Below are 19,530 nucleotides of genomic sequence, written 5' to 3'. Positions count from 1 at the left end.
GACTCATTGACTTGAATGGGGATGCCCGTTCTAGGCATTCTAGTTCTATGCATCCTATCCCAATAACTTTTGATAATCTGGGCCCTGATACCCAGAGAAGTACACTCACTCCACTGCTTCCTGTCCTTCCAGTCTCATGCCCAAACTGTGAGTACACGGCAAGCTGCAGTAGCAAAGCACTGCAGATATCACCAGGGCTCAGCTGAGGGTGAATGACTAAGTGAAACTGGCTGGGTTTGAGCCAAGATGAAGGCCTATGGCAGCTCGAGCCACACCCTGCCTGAATGCCTGACACTGCAGTGTGAAGACACCATTCTCTTCACACAACATTCCATATCTCATACACAACTCATCTGCACGCTTGAGTGTGGGTCATCAAGGCTCTCAGAAACCAGGACAATGAGTCAGATCAGCCTTAACACTAAACTAGTACAAACACTCGGGCCAGTTTATTAAGTACACCACCCTGTTCATGAAAATGGATCACTCCTACAATGAGTCATGTGGCCATGGCTTGCTATATAAAGCAGGCAGGCATCAAGGCATTCAATTACTGTTCTATATAATAGAATGGGCAAACAAGCGGCCGACAAACATAACTGCGCAGTACAACAGTGTTGTGCAGAACGGCATCTCGAAACGCACAACTTGTTGATCCTTTTCACGGGTGGGATATTACAACAGACAACCACACTGGGTTCCACTGCTATCAGCTAAAAACAACAATCCGCTCAAGTGGGTATGCCATCACCAACACTGGACAACTGAGTGGAAAAACATTGCCTGGAACATGACAGCGAGTTCAGTTAACTTGAGTTGACTGCACAGTCCCCAGACCTCAACCCAATAGAACTCCTTTGGGATGAAATGGATCGAACGGGCTGCCGCCGGCTGTATCGGTCCTCTAATACAGAGTAGAAAATACCTAGTGCATTCACTTTGTGATGTCCACGGCTATGTCATCAACACAATGGAGTGGGAAAAAAAGAAATGATTTAAATATTGAAAGTGAATGTGTTACAGAGAGAGAAAATGGTGCAGTTTCGGGTCATGTTGCAGACATTAGGGTGTGAGCGTGTTGGTCTGGGCAGAGGAGATGTAGTCGTTTGTGTATGTAAATTGTAAATTGTTTGTACTTTTAAGTGGGATTAAAATGTATTTTAATTGTCATTGTCAATAATCTACAAAAAACAATGTTAAAGTGGGAGAAATTCAAACTTAACCGCCTAGAGTTAATACAAAAGTCCCGATCACAATCTGTCTAAACTAAAGAGATGTTTTTTTTGTTGCATGGACTGCGTCTCACCAATGGTGACCTTCCGTCTCTGTCAGGCCATGAGACATCCCAAAAATCAGTCTTTTCACAAACGTCGGTAGCGTCCAAACGGTTTACCCAGTGATTGACAGATAAACGCAGGAGCTGTCTTCCAAGTCGGTCCATTAGACTAGGTTCACCGAAATTCACAAATTATAATATGGTATGGAGACTTAAGTTTATACACATTTTCCATGTTGTTCATGACTTATTATAGTTTACATGAAAAAAGTCAAGCATTATTGACACTGAAAAGCTGCTGTGTCTGATCCCATATAGACCTACCACCTCCTGCCATTGTGCCTTGATCAAGGCAATAAGACCCCCACATAGAACTGCACTGTTAGTCACATGTTGCCAACCCTCCACCTGGAGAACTTCTGTGTGTGCAGGTTTGGCTTTTGATTCAGCCCTGAAACACCCACGTCTGCTTATCAAGGTCCTGTTGAGCAACTGATGTTTAGGCTACAATGGTTAGACCAGGGCTGGAACAAAAGCCTGCACACCCTGTAGCTAACCTGGAGGATGGTTGCCACCCTTGATGTAAAATATTCCAGCCAAATACTTTTGTCTTTACAAAATGATTCCCTCATTCAATAAATCAGGGATCAAATGGATAAGGTAGGTCACTTCAAAGCAAGGTACAACTAGACGTGTTATCATATAAGCCTAAAATATGAATGTTTCAGGGGTGATCTATGCACAGCAAGTTGTCAATTAGGCTATTAGAATATGTCGCAATTAAATGGCTACTGTTTAATAGAGGGGACTCCCCATTTTCCAACGTGCAGATTTATTTAGGCTCTACAATGCCGGTGGAAAGGCGACAGAGAAATTAATCCTTAACTATAACTGCTACAAGTTATGTTTGGAATTGGTGATCTAGTTTGGGATTCTTTTACATCTGCTGAAATGTCCTCTCACCTTGGGAAACCACCCACTGGCACACACACAGACATGCACTGAAGGGTCTTTCCGATAATGGCTGATGTCTTTTTTATTGATCATATAAGTGTGCTTTCATGAATTACATTAACAATTATGAAACTAATGTTTTCCTTTTCATGACCTAACAAACCCTAATTTAACAACTTGGCACAGCGCATCATGCCATTCAGGTTGGCAAATTTTAAATCTGCAATCTCGAACAGCCTACTGTCAAGTACAGATTCAGACTAGCGGCAAATGTAACTTGAACTATTTATTTATTACCCTTATTTTACCAGGTAGATTGACTGAGAACACATCATTTACAGCAACAACCTGGGGAATAGTTACAAGGGAGAGGAGGGGGATGAATGAGCTAATTGGAGGCTGGGGATGATTAAGTGGCCATGATGGTATGAGGGCCAGATTGGGATTTTAGCCAGGACACCGGGGTTAACACCCCTACTCTTACGATAAGTGCCATGGGATAGGCCCACCCACTTGTGAGCCAGGCCCAGCCAATCAGAATTAGTTTTGCCAATTGTACTCCCCCTCAAAACTTAAGATATCTGTTGTGTTGTGACAAAACTGCACATTTTAGAGTGGCCTTTTATTGTACCCAGCACATGGTGCACCTGTGTAATGACCATGCTGTTTAATCAGCTTCTTGATATGCCACCTGTCAGGTGGATGGATTATTTTGGCAAATGAGAAATGCTCACAAACATGGATGTAAACAAATGTGTGCACAGCATTTGAGAGAAAGAAGTTTTTTGTGTGTATGGAACATTTATGGTATCTTTTATTTCAGCTCATGAAACATGGGACCAGCACTTTACATGTTGCATTTATATTTTTGTGCAGTATAAGCATCTTTGCTGACGTGGGCATGTTTTCAATATAGACTCCTTTTGTCATACAGTATTCCATATAAGGCATCCAGACCATATGAAAGTTACCCAGGTTACCTTTAAATCTGGTAATAAATCAAATCTAGTGATACATAACTTGACATTGTGGGAGGATGGCCAACCTTTCAATTAATGGCACCCCATTTCTTAGCTGCTATAAATGGTAGGTTACAAAGTTTCTTCTGATAACAGTCTCCAGTATCAACATTTTCAAGCAAGCAAAGACGGGGTGAATCTGTAGACGTGCTGAGATAATATAACATTATTTGTCAGAATGTATTAGCCTTCACTAGAGCATAACATATGCAAATATGTCCCCTTTTGTGTTTTACACCTCTAGCAGAGGAATGACATTTCTGAGTGATGATATTCAGTTTCACTGGCTTATAGTATGTTCTATGGATGGTCTTAAACCACTCATTTATGTCTGATTATATGAACATGACTGGATACAGATATGTTAGAATGCCCATTCATCATCAGTAGCGTCTCACAGTTCTTCCTCACAGTTTGTTTTATCGGGAAACGCCTCTATCAACCCTTGATACAGTTTGGAAATCAACTGTAGAGGTCAGACTGCCTTAAAATAGTTAATCTTTGAAGCTTCTGTCTTGTCCAGTGTTTGCTACATAGATAATAGTGTTGCATCGGCAAAAGATCACCTCAGCACCATCACAGACTGGTCTTCCCCGGCTGAGACCCCTGTCACCATCTGATCCTGCTCAGATGAGGCATGACAAAGAGTTACCTTGATGTACATTTCTACATTATATCATCCAATACCAGAATCAATAGTTGTATCATGGAAATTACCAGCAATTTAAGATGAAACTTGATCTATTCACTGGTTGATATAATATAAAAATTCACCTGAACTCTAAACTGGTCTTCCCTGGCTGTCTTACCCTGCTGGGACACCTGTCACCATCTGATCCTGCTAAGACATGATGACCATAGTGTTGTGTACTGACTGCACCATGACAGTGAAGCCTATACAGCTGTTATACCGTGTCAGTAGGGAATTAGCTAGGGAAACGGACAGCTCAATAACATTAGATTGCTATAGTGACTAATAAAAACTGGCATTGCACTTTCAAAAAATGTCAGAATATCAGTATTCAATTGGCTGCTGGTTTCATCATTTGATTCGGGTCTAGTGTGATTGAGGCAAAAATAATAGCTAAAGTCAGTGAGCGAGCTAGCTAACATTATCCAACTTTTCTCTAACTCCAAATGGTACATCAACTGGTAAAAACTAGCCGTGTTAATTTACTTCTGTTGAAATGAGACAAAACAAAGACTACAAACCATTTCCAGACACACTACAGCTGTTAAATACTGCTACTGACAGATTGCTAGAGATGAACTGGCTGTGGTAGCTACTAGCTAGCTAGTTCATTCACTTCAGGCAGAACTTCAGTCGAGAGGGGATGAAACATGTAATGCATTAGCTTACATTACATGAGTTACTTTAAGTCAGCACTGGGAATAAATACTTTTTGTCCCCCCGTCCCAGGGAAAGTTGCAGCCCTGTATTTTGCAGTATTATTTTAGTGCCTTGTTGCATACATATGCACATTTTAATTCAGTATATTTGCATTATTCTTTTCACTCATTATTTTTGAGTCACTACAATGTTGTTGATCCATCTTCAATTCTCCAATCACAGCCATTGAACTCTGTAGCGGTTTTAAAGTCACCAAAGGCATCATGGTGACATCCCTAACCAGTTTTCCTTCCTGTCCTGCAGCTCAGTTCAGAAGAATGACTGCATCTTTGATGTGTCTGGGTAGTTTAATAAATTCATTATTAACTTGACCATGCTTAAAGAGATATTCAATGTCTGATTTGTTATTGTTCTAATTCGGTACTTGACTGAGGGACTTTACAGATGTACGTATGGGGGACAGAGGAAGGTGTAGTCATTCAAAAATCATGTCAACCCCTATTATTCTACACAGATTGTGTGATTTGTTAAGCCAAATTTTACTTCTGAACTAAATTTAGTCTTGTCTAAAAGGGGGGTGAATACTTAAGCAACGGCTATTTTAGTTATACAATTTGTGTTAATATGTAAACAATTGTAAAAATGTTCTTTTCACTTTGACATTATGGAGTATTTTGTGTAGATCAATGACATCAAAATGCAATTAAAGGGTCAATCAGCGGTTCCGACATCAATTTGACTTATAAATTAATTATATGTTCCCATTGATTCTTTAAGAATATATGCCTTGTGCATAGTTCAACTGTCATGCCTAATCAGAACCCAAAATATAAGCTTGTTTTACGCAAATGTTTGTTAACAAAGAAAATGTAAACAAACTATATAGCCTCAACATGGTTAAAACTATCATGTTGATATCATGGCCGGTCAATCCTTGCATCCATAGCTCTGTATAGGAATTTGAGAGTGAATACATTTCTCCAGCCCTATCCCTCATCTTTTTACCGAACCAGGGGTGGGGAGGCCTCTTATTGTTTCTACTGCCGAGTGCCCCTTTACATTTCTATCCCACTTTGTAAGGCAACAACGTGAAAAAGTTAAACGGGTGGAAGACTTTCTATAGGCACTATATAGAAGACTTGGATAAAAGAAAGATCAAATAAGGTGTGTGAGCGTGTTGGTCACTCATGCATGCTTGTGGACAGGCTACTCAGTAAGTATATTAGCAACAATACAGACCTATTACATCAGTAAATCAACGACCCTGCTTTTCTACCTGTCAATGATTGACCACTCTCTCATGCTGGGTCTGGCTGGGTGCTGTCTGGCTGCTCTTTGGACACGACATGGCCTTTGGCGTGGATCAACATAACATAAGAACAACCAATAATAACCAATGAAGCCCTCCATTTTTTCAAACTAATATAGCAGTAAAGTAGATTTATCGTAAGATATACAAAGCAAAGTAAAAAAATAAATAAAAAACAGCATTCAAAGGCAAATTACAGAAAAATTGTTCATTTCACAACTATATACCAACAGTGATTCATTTATTGAAAGTATGGGAATAGTGTTTCCTTCATTTAATTCATCAGTGTACTGCAGTCTACAGTAGAATATCCCAAATTCCAATTTCAAATGCCATTCCTGAACAATGACCATATTAGGCAAAGGGCTCACGTAACGACGTTTACGACCACCGCGCCCGACTAACGCAACTTCCTTTCTACTCCGCACACCCAAGATGGCACCGGTACGTGAAAAGAGCTCCACAGAAAAACCCTTATCATTGTTAATTTCAGTTTTACATTATACATCAATATGTATTTCTGGGGTTATGTGATTAAATAAAGCAAGCGACTACTCGCCATTCATTAGGCAGCAAGGCTAAGCTAGCTAGGCTTGCATAAGGTTAGCTAGCTAGCAGTACACGTGTTCAGTTTCAAAATGATCATTACTGTAAATCAGCGTTCGCCAAACTGACTTGGGGACCCCAAAGGGGTGCACGTTTTGGCTTAGCACTACACAGGCACAGCTGCGTGAAGATATTTTGAGTTGGGGGTGCTGATAAGTGATATAATAATTCTATCACCGGATTTGCCGAGTGGTATACAGTGTCATCAAGCGTTTTTTTTAATTTTAATTTAAACAAATGGGGTTTAATCTTAGCATTGTCCAGACGAATTTGACCTTTTTAAAAACCCATTTCAAGCAATTCTAATTCATTTAGGCCTACATTGACAGGATACTTATTTTTATACTACACGAGTGGCTAATCTGACACTCAAACAGAAACTACCTAGGCCCAGATTACCAAAAGCATTTTAGGCTAAATTAATTGTTAGAACCATAGGATCTTATCATTTTAAGATTAAAATGTAGCCATAAAATGCTTTTGGGAATCTGGGCCATGGTCTTGACCTGGCCCAGGGCCAATAAAAAGGGAGACACAAATTGGGCTCTTGAGTAGCACAGCCGTCTAAGGCACTTAATCTCAGTGCAAGAGGCGTCACTGCAGTACCTGGTTCGAATCCAGGCTGCGTCACATCCGGCCACGATTGGGAGTCCCATAGGGCTGCACACAATTGGCTCAGAGTGGTTTAAAAGTACAACATAAGGAGGAAATCAATATTATAGGCTACTAAATCAACTTTCCAGTGGTACTGACTCACCTAATGAAGATAGCATGAATATGCGTAGCCTTCTCACCATACTAGTGATGGTCTCAAGATAGGCCTGAGCTACTTTAAAAAAGCAGTGCTGTTTGTCAGTTGGAGGGGGGGGGAAAGTAACTTCAACTGGCAAATTAGTCTTTCAGCAGTTGTAATTTGCTTTCCAAACATATTTCCCACGATTGTATTTTGAAAGGTCTTTATCTGTTCACTGACAGCGTGATGAGAAGTACAAACCGCCGAACAAAAATGCCATTCAAGTCAGGACTGACAGCCATTTTGAGCATTGATTTAACCAGTCAAATTACCAGGGTGAGGTTCCAAACCCTTCCCAGCTAGCACATTTGTTTCCTTGAAAGTTGTGGGAACATACATTTTTGGTTCTGGGAACAAAGCCATACGTTTCCTGACCGTTTAAAATTGTTTTTTTTTAACATGTTCGTTAACAGAAGTGAAAATTTAGCCAGTTTAGGGAATGTACATTTTTAGGTTGCAGGGAGGTTCTGAGACGGTTTTCCTGGGAGGTTTTATTAACGTCAAGTTTTGTCAAGTTTTGATTATTTGAATCAGCTGTGTAGTGCTAGGGCTAAAACCAAAATGTGCTGCCCTCGGTCCACCCCAGCACCGAGTTTGAGAAACGCTGCTCTGAAGTAATTTCCGAGCATAGATTCAGGAGGTTTTCCCAATTTAAAATATTTGTTTACTTTATAAGTATACATTTGGCATCCTCTTTTCACTTGCAATGGCATAAATACATTTGATCTAACTTTGGATTGAGGGTCAGTGTGAATTAGATCCACTGTGCCAAATAATAAAGGGGAATTTGCTCATTCTCATTCCACGGAGGGGTGAGTGTCTGCAGGATTTTGCTCCTCCCTTGTACTTAAGGTGAATTAAGGTCATCAATTAGTAAGGAGCTCCCCTTTACCTGGTTGTCTTGGTCTTAATTGAAATGAAAACCCCAAAATGAGCAGACACTAGGCCCTCTGGAATGAGTTTGACACCCCTGTATTACACTACTCTAGTCTGAGGAAAGCTGAATCATGTTGGCTTAATCCCTATTCTATCCTCAGAGCCATGGTTTAGAATCAGGAGGAACTTTAGATTGAGGAATGCTTATCATGGTGATCAGAATCATTCCTGTCGTTTATATTTCTATGATCTGAATGCCATGGTTGTTTTCCCTAGCTAAAGCAGAAGAAACAGACTGTGGTCAAGAGGACCAAGAGGGGGGTGTCCTGGAAGTTCACCCTGGACCTGACCCACCCTGTGGAGGACGGAATTCTGGACTCGGCCAACTTCGTAAGTTACCGGCCCTGCTTCGCCTGACACCACCGAGCTACCGCCCACGCTCCTCCTCATCATTAAGCAGGCTAGGGATATTATACTTTATTATTGTGTTGTGTTTGCCTAACTCTGTGTGTGTGGACTAGGGTTCCATTCCCTAGCTCAAACCCTAGGGTTCTCTTCCCTAGTGTCACTGTGCTCTGTCCAACAGGAAACATTCCTCAAAGAGAGGGTAAAGGTCAATGGCAAGACAGGAAATCTGGCTAATGTAATCGAGATCGCCCGCCTGAAGAACAAGATCAACGTCACGTCACAGAAGCAGTTCTCTAAGAGGTGGGCTGTTGGTGTCCGTAGTCTACTACTCAGCATGCCTTGTTAACCAGGAGTAGGCTTGAGAAACACCCTTTAGGACAGGTCTGAAGTGTTCTTCTCCCCTCCTTTGACGTCAAACTCATTATCCTCTCCCATTGGTCCACAGGTACCTGAAATACCTGACCAAGAAGTACCTGAAGAAGAACAACCTCCGTGATTGGTTGAGAGTCGTGGCGTCAGACAAGGAGACCTACGAGCTGAGATACTTCCAGATCAGCCAGGAAGAGGAGGAGTCAGACAATGACGAGTAGAACCAAGCTCCGCACACCTGCCCCAGCATGTAGGACTGGAGACTGGCCGGTCCCACACACGTGTCACATGCGTGTGAGGGAAAGTCGTTTGTGAGAGACCTTTCCATTTTTCAGTGGATGGACTGCAAACTTCAGTGTGTTTCGTCATGAGCTGGAGTCTTGATAGGATAATAAATTAGATCAACAAAACAGCCCTGGTGTGTTCTGCTTGTTGTCTTTGTGGGTGCATGACTTTCAATGAAGTATGAGTTTCAGCGTGGAATAATTGGCACAGAACTTCTCAAATGACCATCACAGGTGTAATTCCCAGTATGTCCACAAGATGTCACCAGGGACTGAGTGTTGGTGTCCTGTTGAATTGTTATAGAGTGCAAATCAGCATTGCTAACAGCAATGCTGGCTAAACCGGATTTTTATTTTTTTTGAATATAAAATCAATAACCTCAACGATGCACTGCTCTTGGAATATGGAGTACGGGATTACCATCCTGTAACCAGAGCATGAACATTACTCCTATATGATCTTTACTATACCCCACCTCCACTGTAGATACCCCAGGTGGCAGGTAGCCTAGTGGTTAGAGCGTTGGGCCAGTAACCAAAAGGTTGCTGGATTGAATCCCCGAGCTGACAAGGGAAAAATCTGTCGTTCTCCCCCTGAACAAGGCAGTCAACCCACTGTTCCCCAGTAGGCAGTCATTGTAAATAAGAATTTGTTCATAACTTGCCTAGTTAAATAAAGGTTAAAAAAAATAGTCTGCAGCCTTCAGTTCACTATAATCCAAAGAAGTCTTTCTGACCAACTAACTGTTTATTAATGTGTAACGTTTTGGTAGCAGTAGTCTGTATGAGGTATGTCGGAACCAACTGAGACGGTGTCGGAACCAACCGCAGGTAGTTTTTACTCCGTTATTGTCTGCCTAGTTTGAGTTTCCTTAATCTTATGTTATACAATCTTCTACCTTGGCTGATGTCAGAATGCTAGTGAATGTTTTATATTTCCAGGATTAGAGTGATGTTTTCCCTTTCATCTGTGGTGTGAGTGTCCTTCAGTACAAACCGTTCCTCAACGTAGCAAACATTCAAACGAACTGAAAGCACCCCTGGTTTGTTAGGTGTGTGTGGATGCATGGGTGTCTCTGGGTTTGTTCTCACTCTCTGATCAGCTCTCATCTGCAGTGGATAAAACACACTGCCTTAGGAATGCCCAGTGCCCATTTCACCCTGAATGACCCTGCAACTGCATAGTTGTGTGGATAATAATTTGAATAACTGTGTTTTCCTGTATTTGTCCATGTCTGTGTGTGTGCTTCTTCTACTGACTCTGTCTGCTTTATATTGCAGGGAACTGTGTATGTTATTAGCCCTGAGACTGATTAGTCAGGCTGCAGGTAGGTAACCTGATCTGTTCTTCAGATGAGCAGATTACAGCATAGATACAATACTGGACAGCACAGTAGCTATAAAACTGTCATCAGACCATACCTAGCCCTATACCCCAGCCCACATGATCCTAAACTCATTATACCCCAGCCCACATGATCCTAAACCCATTATACCCCAGCCCACATGATCCTAAACCCATTATACCCCAGCCCACATGATCCTAAACCCATTATACCCCAGCCCACATGATCCTTAACCCATTATACCCCAGCCCAGATAATCCTAAACCCATTATACCCCAGCCCAGATAATCCTAAACCCATTATACCCCAGCCCACATGATCCTTAACCCATTGTACCCCAGCCCACATGATCCTAAACCCATTGTACCCCAGCCCACATGATCCTAAACCCATTATACCCCAGCCCACATGATCCTAAACCCATTATACCCCAGCCCACATGATCCTAAACCCATTGTACCCCAGCCCACATAATCCTAAACCCATTATACCCCAGCCCACATGATCCTAAACCCATTGTACCCCAGCCCACATGATCCTAAACCCATTATACCCCAGCCCACATGATCCTAAACCCATTGTACCCCAGCCCACATAATCCTAAACCCATTATACCCCAGCCCACATGATCCTAAACCCATTGTACCCCAGCCCACATGATCCTAAACCCATTATCCCCCAGCCCACATGATCCTAAACCCATTGTACCCCAGCCCACATGATCCTAAACCCATTATACCCCAGCCCACATGATCCTAAACCCATTATACCCAAGCCCACATGATCCTAAACCCATTGTACCCCAGTCCACATGATCCTAAACCCATTATACCCCAGCCCACATGATCCTAAACCCATTAGACCCCAGCCCTCATGATCCTAAACCCATTATACCCCAGCCCACATGATCCTAAACCCATTGTACCCCAGCCCTCAACGGCCAACACCACAAAAATAACCTGGAGAAGAGAGAGAAGGAGGATGATTAAGTATTAGCCCATCTCCAGCTTAAACTCCTCTCCTCCATCATCTCTGTCCTTAGATCTCTCATCTCTGCTAACACTACATCCACTGCTCTCAGGGGTCTTAGATCTCTCATCTCTGCTAACACTACGTCCACTGCTCTCAGGGGTCTTAGATCTCTCATCTCTGCTAACACTACGTCCACTGCTCTCAGGGGTCTTAGATCTCTCATCTCTGCTAACACTACGTCCACTGCTCTCAGGGGTCTTAGATCTCTCATCTCTGCTAACACTACGTCCACTGCTCTCAGGGGTCTTAGATCTCTCATATCTGCTAACACTATATCCACTGCTCTCAGGGGTCTTAGATCTCTCATCTCTGCTAACACTACGTCCACTGCTCTCAGGGGTCTTAGATCTCTCATCTCTGCTAACACTACGTCCACTGCTCTCAGGGGTCTTAGATCTCTCATCTCTGCTAACACTACGTCCACTGCTCTCAGGGGTCTTAGATCTATTGTCTCTGCTAACACTATATCCACTGCTCTCAGGGGTCTTAGATCTCTTGTCTCTGCTAACACTATATCCACTGCTCTCAGGGGTCTTAGATCTCTTGTCTCTGCTAACACTATATCCACTGCTCTCAGGGGTCTTAGATCTCTCATCTCTGCTAACACTATATCCACTGCTCTCAGGGGTCTTAGATCTCTCATCTCTGCTAACACTACATCCACTGCTCTCAGGGGTCTTAGATCTCTTGTCTCTGCTAACACTATATCCACTGCTCTCAGGGGTCTTAGATCTCTTGTCTCTGCTAACACTACATCCACTGCTGGGATCCCCTGGATCCAGGCCTGTGGGTTCTAATATGAGAGGGCTGTTGATTAAATGAGGCCAGTAGAAAACACATTTCTCGGCGTATAGTGGTGTAGTTAACCATTGACTGACTGAGTCTCTCCTCCCTATAGATAACACACACCTGGCTCATTCCCAGGTTTCATACGGTACAGCTGGACACACCACCCAGGCTGGCTCCTTGGTGATGAATAATAGACTTGACTCAGATCACATGGACTGGCTACTGAATAATTTACCCCCTTCTCTCCCTTCGACCTCCTCTTTCACCTCCTCCCAGTCCGGCCTTGGCTGCTCTCTCTTTCTCTGCGGTAGACATGGAACCGAGGTAAAGCTTCTGTATCTGCCCATTCTCCTGGGGAAAGCACCAAACGGGTGAGTGTTAATTCTGTGTCCTGTATGTGCATTCGTGTACATATGTGTTGAAAGACTAGAGATGTTCTGTGTTATTCACCTGTCTATTGTGGTGTCGCCTGTCCGTCAGTCACCTGTCCATCAGTCACCTGTCCGCCAGTCACCTGTGGGTTCTTTATTGTGAAGCTGCAGCCTACATATGGAAACCAGTTTTTTTATTCATATATCTAATGTAATTTTGTTCCTCAGGGAAATGCATCTTGTTTAAATCAGTAACTTAATGTTACTGTCAGTAGTGTAGGTTATAGATGTACACTGAGGGTAGTTTGTTGTCTGTCGGCTGAAGATGGTGTAGCTCTCCACTGTGATGTGGGATCAGGTGCTGTCTAATGAATATTTTAGAGGGAGTCTCGCTCTAGTGAGAGAGGAGAAAAGGTGACGCCTTTATGTTCTAGTGTTCTACCTACAGGCTTACTTACAGGCTTACCTACAGGCGTGCGTACCTACAGGCTTACCTACAGGCGTACCTACATGCGTGCGTACCTACAGGCGTGCGTACCTACAGGCGTACATACCTACAGGCGTACGTACCTACGAGCTTACCTACAGGCATACCTACAGACGTACGTACAGGCTTACCTACAGGCGTACCTACAGGCGTACCTACAGGCGTACTTACCTACAGGCGTACTTACCTACAGGTGTACTTACCTACAGGCGTACTTACCTACAGGCGTACTTACCTACAGGCGTACCTACAGGCGTACCTACAGGCGTACTTACCTACAGGCGTACCTACAGGCGTACCTACAGGCGTACTTACCTACAGGCGTACCTACAGGCGTACCTACAGGCGTACTTACCTACAGGCGTGCGTACCTACAGGCGTACGTACCTACAGGCGTACGTACCTACGAGCTTACCTACAGGCATACCTACAGGCGTACGTACCTACGGGCTTACCTACAGGCATATGTACCTACAGGCATTATCTACAGGCATAACTACAGGTTTACCTACAGTATTACCTACAGGCATAACTACAGGTTTACCTACAGTATTACCTACAGGCGTACCTACAGGCATAACTACAGGTTTGCCTATAGTATTACCTACAGGTTTGCCTACAGTATTACCTACAGGCGTACGTACCTACTGGCTTACCTACAGGCGTACGTACCTACAGGCGTATGTACCTACAGTATTACCTACAGGCAAAACTACAGTATTACCTACAGGTATAACTACAGGTTTGCCTATAGTATTACCTACAGGTTTGCCTACAGTATTACCTACAGGCGTACCTACAGGCATAACTACAGGTTTACCTACAGGCTTAATGGCATCACCTGTGTTCAGCACTCACTGTCTGTCCGTCAATCTGTCTAACATTTACAACAACACATTATTTTTCTGTCTTTACAGAGACCTCAGAGCAAACTCCAACTCCAGAACAGTGTGGACTGAAGCTGGCATGGATACTCTCTGACACAGAGACAGACCGAGACAGAGAGACCGAGACAGAGAGAGAGACAAATGAGAGGGAAATAATGATAAAGGAATAGATTGGAGGAAACACACACACACACACCCATCCCCTGTTCCCACCGCTATGGCAGAATGGCTGAGGCGTGTGTCCTGGGGAGATGCATGGTACAGCCTGTACTCCCGCCTGCTCAGGACCAAACCTGTGGGTAGGATGGGTCAGGGGTCAGAGGTCAGCGACGATATCACAGAGGTAGGGGGGCTGGCTAGGGTCCTGACGACAGCTGACCTGGTGTCGCTAGGGGTGGGGAGCTGCGTTGGCACAGGGATGTACGTGGTTGCCGGGCTGGTTGCTAAGGAGATGGCGGGGCCGGGAGTGATCCTGTCCTTCATCATCGCTGCTGTGGCTTCTATACTGTCAGGTCAGAGACACGCACGCACATACACATACACACACACACACACATATATGTGTTTGTAGTAGTTTGACATGTATGTGTGTTTAACCTGGGTCAAATGTGTCTCTCTTCCAGGTGTATGTTATGCAGAGTTTGGCGTGCGTGTCCCTAAGACAACTGGGTCAGCCTACACCTACAGCTATGTCACAGTGGGGGAGTGTACGGCCTTTTTCATTGGCTGGAATCTGATCCTGGAGTACCTGATTGGTACTGCAGCCGGGGCGTCGGCTCTCAGCAGCATGTTTGACTCGCTGGCCAATCACAGCATCTCAAGCTACATGATAACACACCTGGGGACACTCAGAGGCCTGGGTGAGTGAGTGACTGTGTGTGTATGTATGTGTATGTGTGTGTGAGTGTGTGTTTGTGTGCCTATAATCTCCACTCCCCCCCCCTGCAGGTAAAGGGGAGGAGTCGTACCCTGACGTCCTGGCCATGGCCATATCGCTGGTTGTCACGGTAATTGTGTCATTAGGGGTTCGTAACTCGGTAGGGTTGAATAACGTTCTGAACATGGTCAACCTGGTGGTGTGGTGCTTCCTGATCATCTCTGGACTCTTCTTTCTCTCCGCTGACAACTGGGAGGCGGGAAACTTCCTGCCCTACGGATGGTCCGGGGTAAGAGATACGCTCAGCTAAACGAAGTCACACACGAATACGCAGGCACACACACACACCAGCATTCACCTAGACACACGCACACAAACACATTAACCTCTCTCTGATGTGTGTGTGTGTACCAGGTGATGAAGGGAGCGGCCACTTGTTTCTATGCCTTCATAGGGTTTGACATCATCGCTACAACAGGAGAAGAAGCCAAGAGTCCCAACACCTCTATACCCTATGCTATTACTGCTAGTCTGATAACCTGCCTGACTGCATACGTCTCTGTGAGTACACACACATCTCCATCCTCTCTGATATTACTGCCTTCATTATTACATGTCTGTGTCTGTGTCTCTCTGTGTGTGTGTGTGTGTGTGTGTGTGTGTGTGTGTGTGTGTGTGTTTGTGGTATTAATGTGTGTATCTCTCCCTAGGTGTCTGTGGTCCTGACTCTGATGGTTCCTTATGACCTGATCGATGGTTCAGCTCCACTGATGGAGATGTTTGCAGTGCATGGGTTCCTGCCGGGGAAATACATAGTGGCTGTAGGGTCTATAGCTGGCCTCACTGTCAGTCTAATGGGCTCCCTGTTCCCCATGCCCAGGGTCATATACGCTATGGCTAGAGACGGACTGCTCTTCAGGTGAACAGCACATGGACACACACACACACAGACTAATGTTATGAAGATGAATGTTCACTAAATGGTAGGAATGTGTGTTTATTCCTGTGTGTGTGTGCAGGTTCCTGGCCAACGTCTCTCCATACACTCACACTCCAGCAGTAGCGTGTCTGGTGTCTGGCTGTCTGGCTGCTCTCATGTCTCTCCTCGTCTCCCTGCAAGATCTCATAGAGATGATGTCTATAGGAACGCTACTGGCTTACACCCTGGTCAGTGTGTGTGTCCTGCTGCTGCGCTATCAGCCCGACACAGACACACACAACTTCCTGCCTGGGGAGGAAGAGGAGGGGCCTAGGCAAAAAGAGGGCGTGATGGCGGAATGCGATGACGGAACTCTGCCCACCAACGACGACCAGATGTTGATTGGAGGAGCAGACTCATCGACCTTTGACCCTGACAGCTCCGGCTACCAATCGAGCGGTGTTGCAGGTGAACCTGGTGACTCTGGCAGCTTCCACACCGGCCCCTCCTCGCTGTTGAAGAGGGTTCTAGGTAGTCGTTACTCCACCCTGCGTGTCCGCCTGGGGATCCCTGACGCCTCGGCCCGTCCCACCCCGTCCTCCGGTCGCATGGTGACACGCTGCACCCTCCTCCTCTTCTTCCTCTCCTTTCTCCTCTGGGCCACTGTCATCTTCGGCGTGGAGCGAGGGACCGGAGCGGGCTCGGCCGTTTCAGGTATCGTAGCGACACTATTGGCAGGCAAAATAGCAACCATACTGGTGGTGATCGTGCGCCAGCCTGAGAGCGGGCGGATCCTGCCCTACATGGCGCCGTGCGTGCCGTTTGTCCCCGCAGTGGCCATCTTGGTAAACTCCTACCTGATGCTGAAACTGTCGCCGCTCACCTGGGCACGCTTCGCTGTCTGGTGCACTCTGGGTAAGTTACCCTGTCTCTAGTCACTTCCTTCATGTGGAGAAGAGAGCCTCCTCTCCCCCCTCTCCCTCTCTCTCTCCCTCTACCCTCCTCTTACCTCCCTCTCTCCCTCTACCCTCCTCTCTCCCCCCTCTCTCCATCTAACCTCGTATCTCCCTCCTCTCTCCCCCCTCTCTCCATCTAACCTCGTATCTCCCTCCTCTCTCCCCCCTCTCTCACTCATCTCCTTATCTTTCCATCCATCTGCTCCTCTCTTTCCTTCCCCTATCCTCTTTCTAGGTGTACTGATATACAGTTGCTATGGGATGTGATATTATTATGGTCTGTCTCTCTAGGTATACTGATCTACGGTTGCTATGGGATATGGAACAGCTCTTTGGAGATCAGCACCAGAGAGGAACAGGCTCACGCCAGCACCTACCAGCGCTATGATGACCACCTTGATGACACCTTCTCCCCCGACAATGACCTTGACCCCCAGGACAACCAGGAAGAGGGGCGCTACCAGGGCTGGTCAGCGGAGAAGGGCTACCACTACCAACAGCAAAACCAGGATCAGAACCAGGATCAGGAGGGTGACCAGTACCAAAACCAGGATCAAGATGGCAATCAAGATGGCAACCAGTACCAGGATGGCTCCCAGTACCAGAACCAGTCAGGTTATCAGTCCGGCCCTCAGGGCTCCTCTATGGGATCCAGGGGAAGAACCAATCAGGGCTACACAGATCCACAGGAACCCGAGGGCTCCTCTTGTGATTGACAGCTGCAGTGGAACACACCTACTTCCTGTTTCACTGGGCACTAGAGGAGTGGAAGGGCAGAGGGCTCCTGAATCCCTCATCAAGCCCCACACCGTAGGCACTTGAGTAGACCTGAGAGGACAGGAGAAGTGAGCTATATGGCAACCATTCCACCTGGTCTAACACTGCATTATAAACATACATACAACATGCTGTGTTTAAAATCAATCTATCTATCCGAGAGTGAATCAATTATACAGGAGCAAACATGCTCTTATACTACCTATTAGTCTGACTCCTCTGGTGTGACATTGTACATGGATGAGTTGGTTGGAAAATATTTAAGATTATTTGGTTTTAAGAGTGTGATCATTCAAAAAAGAAAGTATTTATTGTTGAATCAGAGTGTGTAAATGTGTGCAGAAAGAGTGATCTGTGTTTTGCTGTTGTCTAATAAACTGTCAATAAAACAAATACATCAGAGAACACCTGTCTTTGTTCCCTCACTACACTAAAACACTAGAACACTAAAACACTAGAACACTAAATCACCAGTGGTGGAGAAGGATGAGGTCATGAAGACTGGGCAGCCATGTGGATGTGTCAATCACAAGTTCTCTGCAGCTCATAATCCTTTTTTACATTCTTTCTTACACGTGGGTGCTCTTGGCGTGGTTGCCTGTGACTACAGTGTTAGCAGTAGTGGCAGGGCTGATGGGTGTGGTGGCGCCCCCTGCCTGTCTGGAGTAGTAGTAGCTGATCTCTTGCCACTGGGGGTTCCCCGAGGGGTTGTCACCGTGGCAACACAGAATCATAGTGCTCCCCAGGAGACAGCGGGCGGACCCGAACCATCCAGCGTACAGTGAGATGCCGAATTACATCAGACCCTCCTCTGCATGAGCACCAATAGCAAACCAGATAGTTGACATCAATCCACAGAGCGCTGGAAAGAGATAGGGTGGAGAGAAAGAGAGTCAGCTGTTGTCCACCAGCTGCTCGGTCCCTGTCACAAGACTTTTGACATTTTCTTCCTGTCCCACACAGGAAGCACTTTCCAGGTTAGAGAGAGGGTGATATGATATGGTCCTACAACATCCCACAGCCTGACACAGCATCATTAATCAATATAGGATAACATTAAGTTGTGTGGACTGTTTGTGTCTGTGTGTGAACGTGCGTCTCACTTATCCATGACGAAGATGAGCGAGCCCCTCAACATGGCACAGCGTAGTTTGGTAGCTGGGATCTCATGTCCTAAACCTAGCCTGATGCAGGGCATGACACGCACACACACCATCAACACACAACATGTATGGATGTATGCTGGAGGGGGAGGGGAAAGGTAGCGAGAGAGAACACAGCGATACCCCCTGACTTTTATCTTCAGATGTTTTTTTAAATAACACGAGATATGGCACGGTTTTCTAGAAGTCTATTGAATCTGCAGGTGGATTACAGATGTGGTTAGAGGCAACTTCCTTCAACCACACACAGACACGCACCTGGTAATGTGAGGATCTGGTCAAGCGAGACACTGGTAGAACCCGGAGCCTGTGGCCTTGCGCGCCCGGCTTATCCATGCGCACACGTGTAGTCGCAGGTGCGCACCCTTTCATTGGTGGTTGTGGTGATGATGATGCCTACCAAGCTGGCCACGCTCCCGCTCAGCTGCCTGCACACATGCTCTATAGAATGTACTGTCACAGGAACAAGCAATCAGAAATACATTACTTTTTTTCAAGGGAAAAACTGAACCGTCACAAAATATGGAAAAATACATAAATAGAAAAAGATTCACTAATAAATTAACCAATTAAAATGTCAAATGTATCTTTAATTCAATTCTTAATAAAAATCTGGAGAAATTATACATCTCAGGCTATATAGTTCCACAGTAAAAGGGGTGCGTTAGGGCTGAACTTCAG

At 45.1% G+C, this 19,530-nt stretch overlaps 2 protein-coding genes across 2 annotated transcripts; both read left to right on the top strand.

Annotated features, from left to right (window-relative positions):
* The first annotated feature begins 6,249 nt into the window (after window positions 1-6,249).
* Window positions 6,250-9,373, top strand: rpl22l1 (ribosomal protein L22-like 1). Its single transcript, XM_055928365.1, has 4 exons — window positions 6,250-6,353; window positions 8,461-8,574; window positions 8,771-8,892; window positions 9,038-9,373. Exons 1-4 carry the CDS (start codon window positions 6,345-6,347, stop codon window positions 9,180-9,182), a joined length of 390 nt encoding a protein of 129 aa, XP_055784340.1. The 5' UTR covers window positions 6,250-6,344; the 3' UTR covers window positions 9,183-9,373.
* Window positions 9,374-9,475: 102 nt separating this feature from the next.
* On the top strand, window positions 9,476-18,083 carry LOC129859039 (probable cationic amino acid transporter). Its single transcript, XM_055928362.1, has 8 exons — window positions 9,476-12,783; window positions 14,188-14,669; window positions 14,781-15,017; window positions 15,106-15,323; window positions 15,449-15,595; window positions 15,745-15,953; window positions 16,054-16,868; window positions 17,201-18,083. Exons 2-8 carry the CDS (start codon window positions 14,375-14,377, stop codon window positions 17,623-17,625), a joined length of 2,346 nt encoding a protein of 781 aa, XP_055784337.1. The 5' UTR covers window positions 9,476-12,783; window positions 14,188-14,374; the 3' UTR covers window positions 17,626-18,083.
* The last annotated feature ends 1,447 nt before the right edge of the window (window positions 18,084-19,530 follow it).

This window comes from Salvelinus fontinalis, chromosome 7 (assembly GCF_029448725.1).
Source record: "Salvelinus fontinalis isolate EN_2023a chromosome 7, ASM2944872v1, whole genome shotgun sequence".
NCBI classification, from domain to species: Eukaryota; Metazoa; Chordata; class Actinopteri; order Salmoniformes; family Salmonidae; genus Salvelinus; species Salvelinus fontinalis.
Note: the sequence above shows the minus strand (reverse complement) of the source record. Positions and strands in the feature narration are given on the sequence as shown.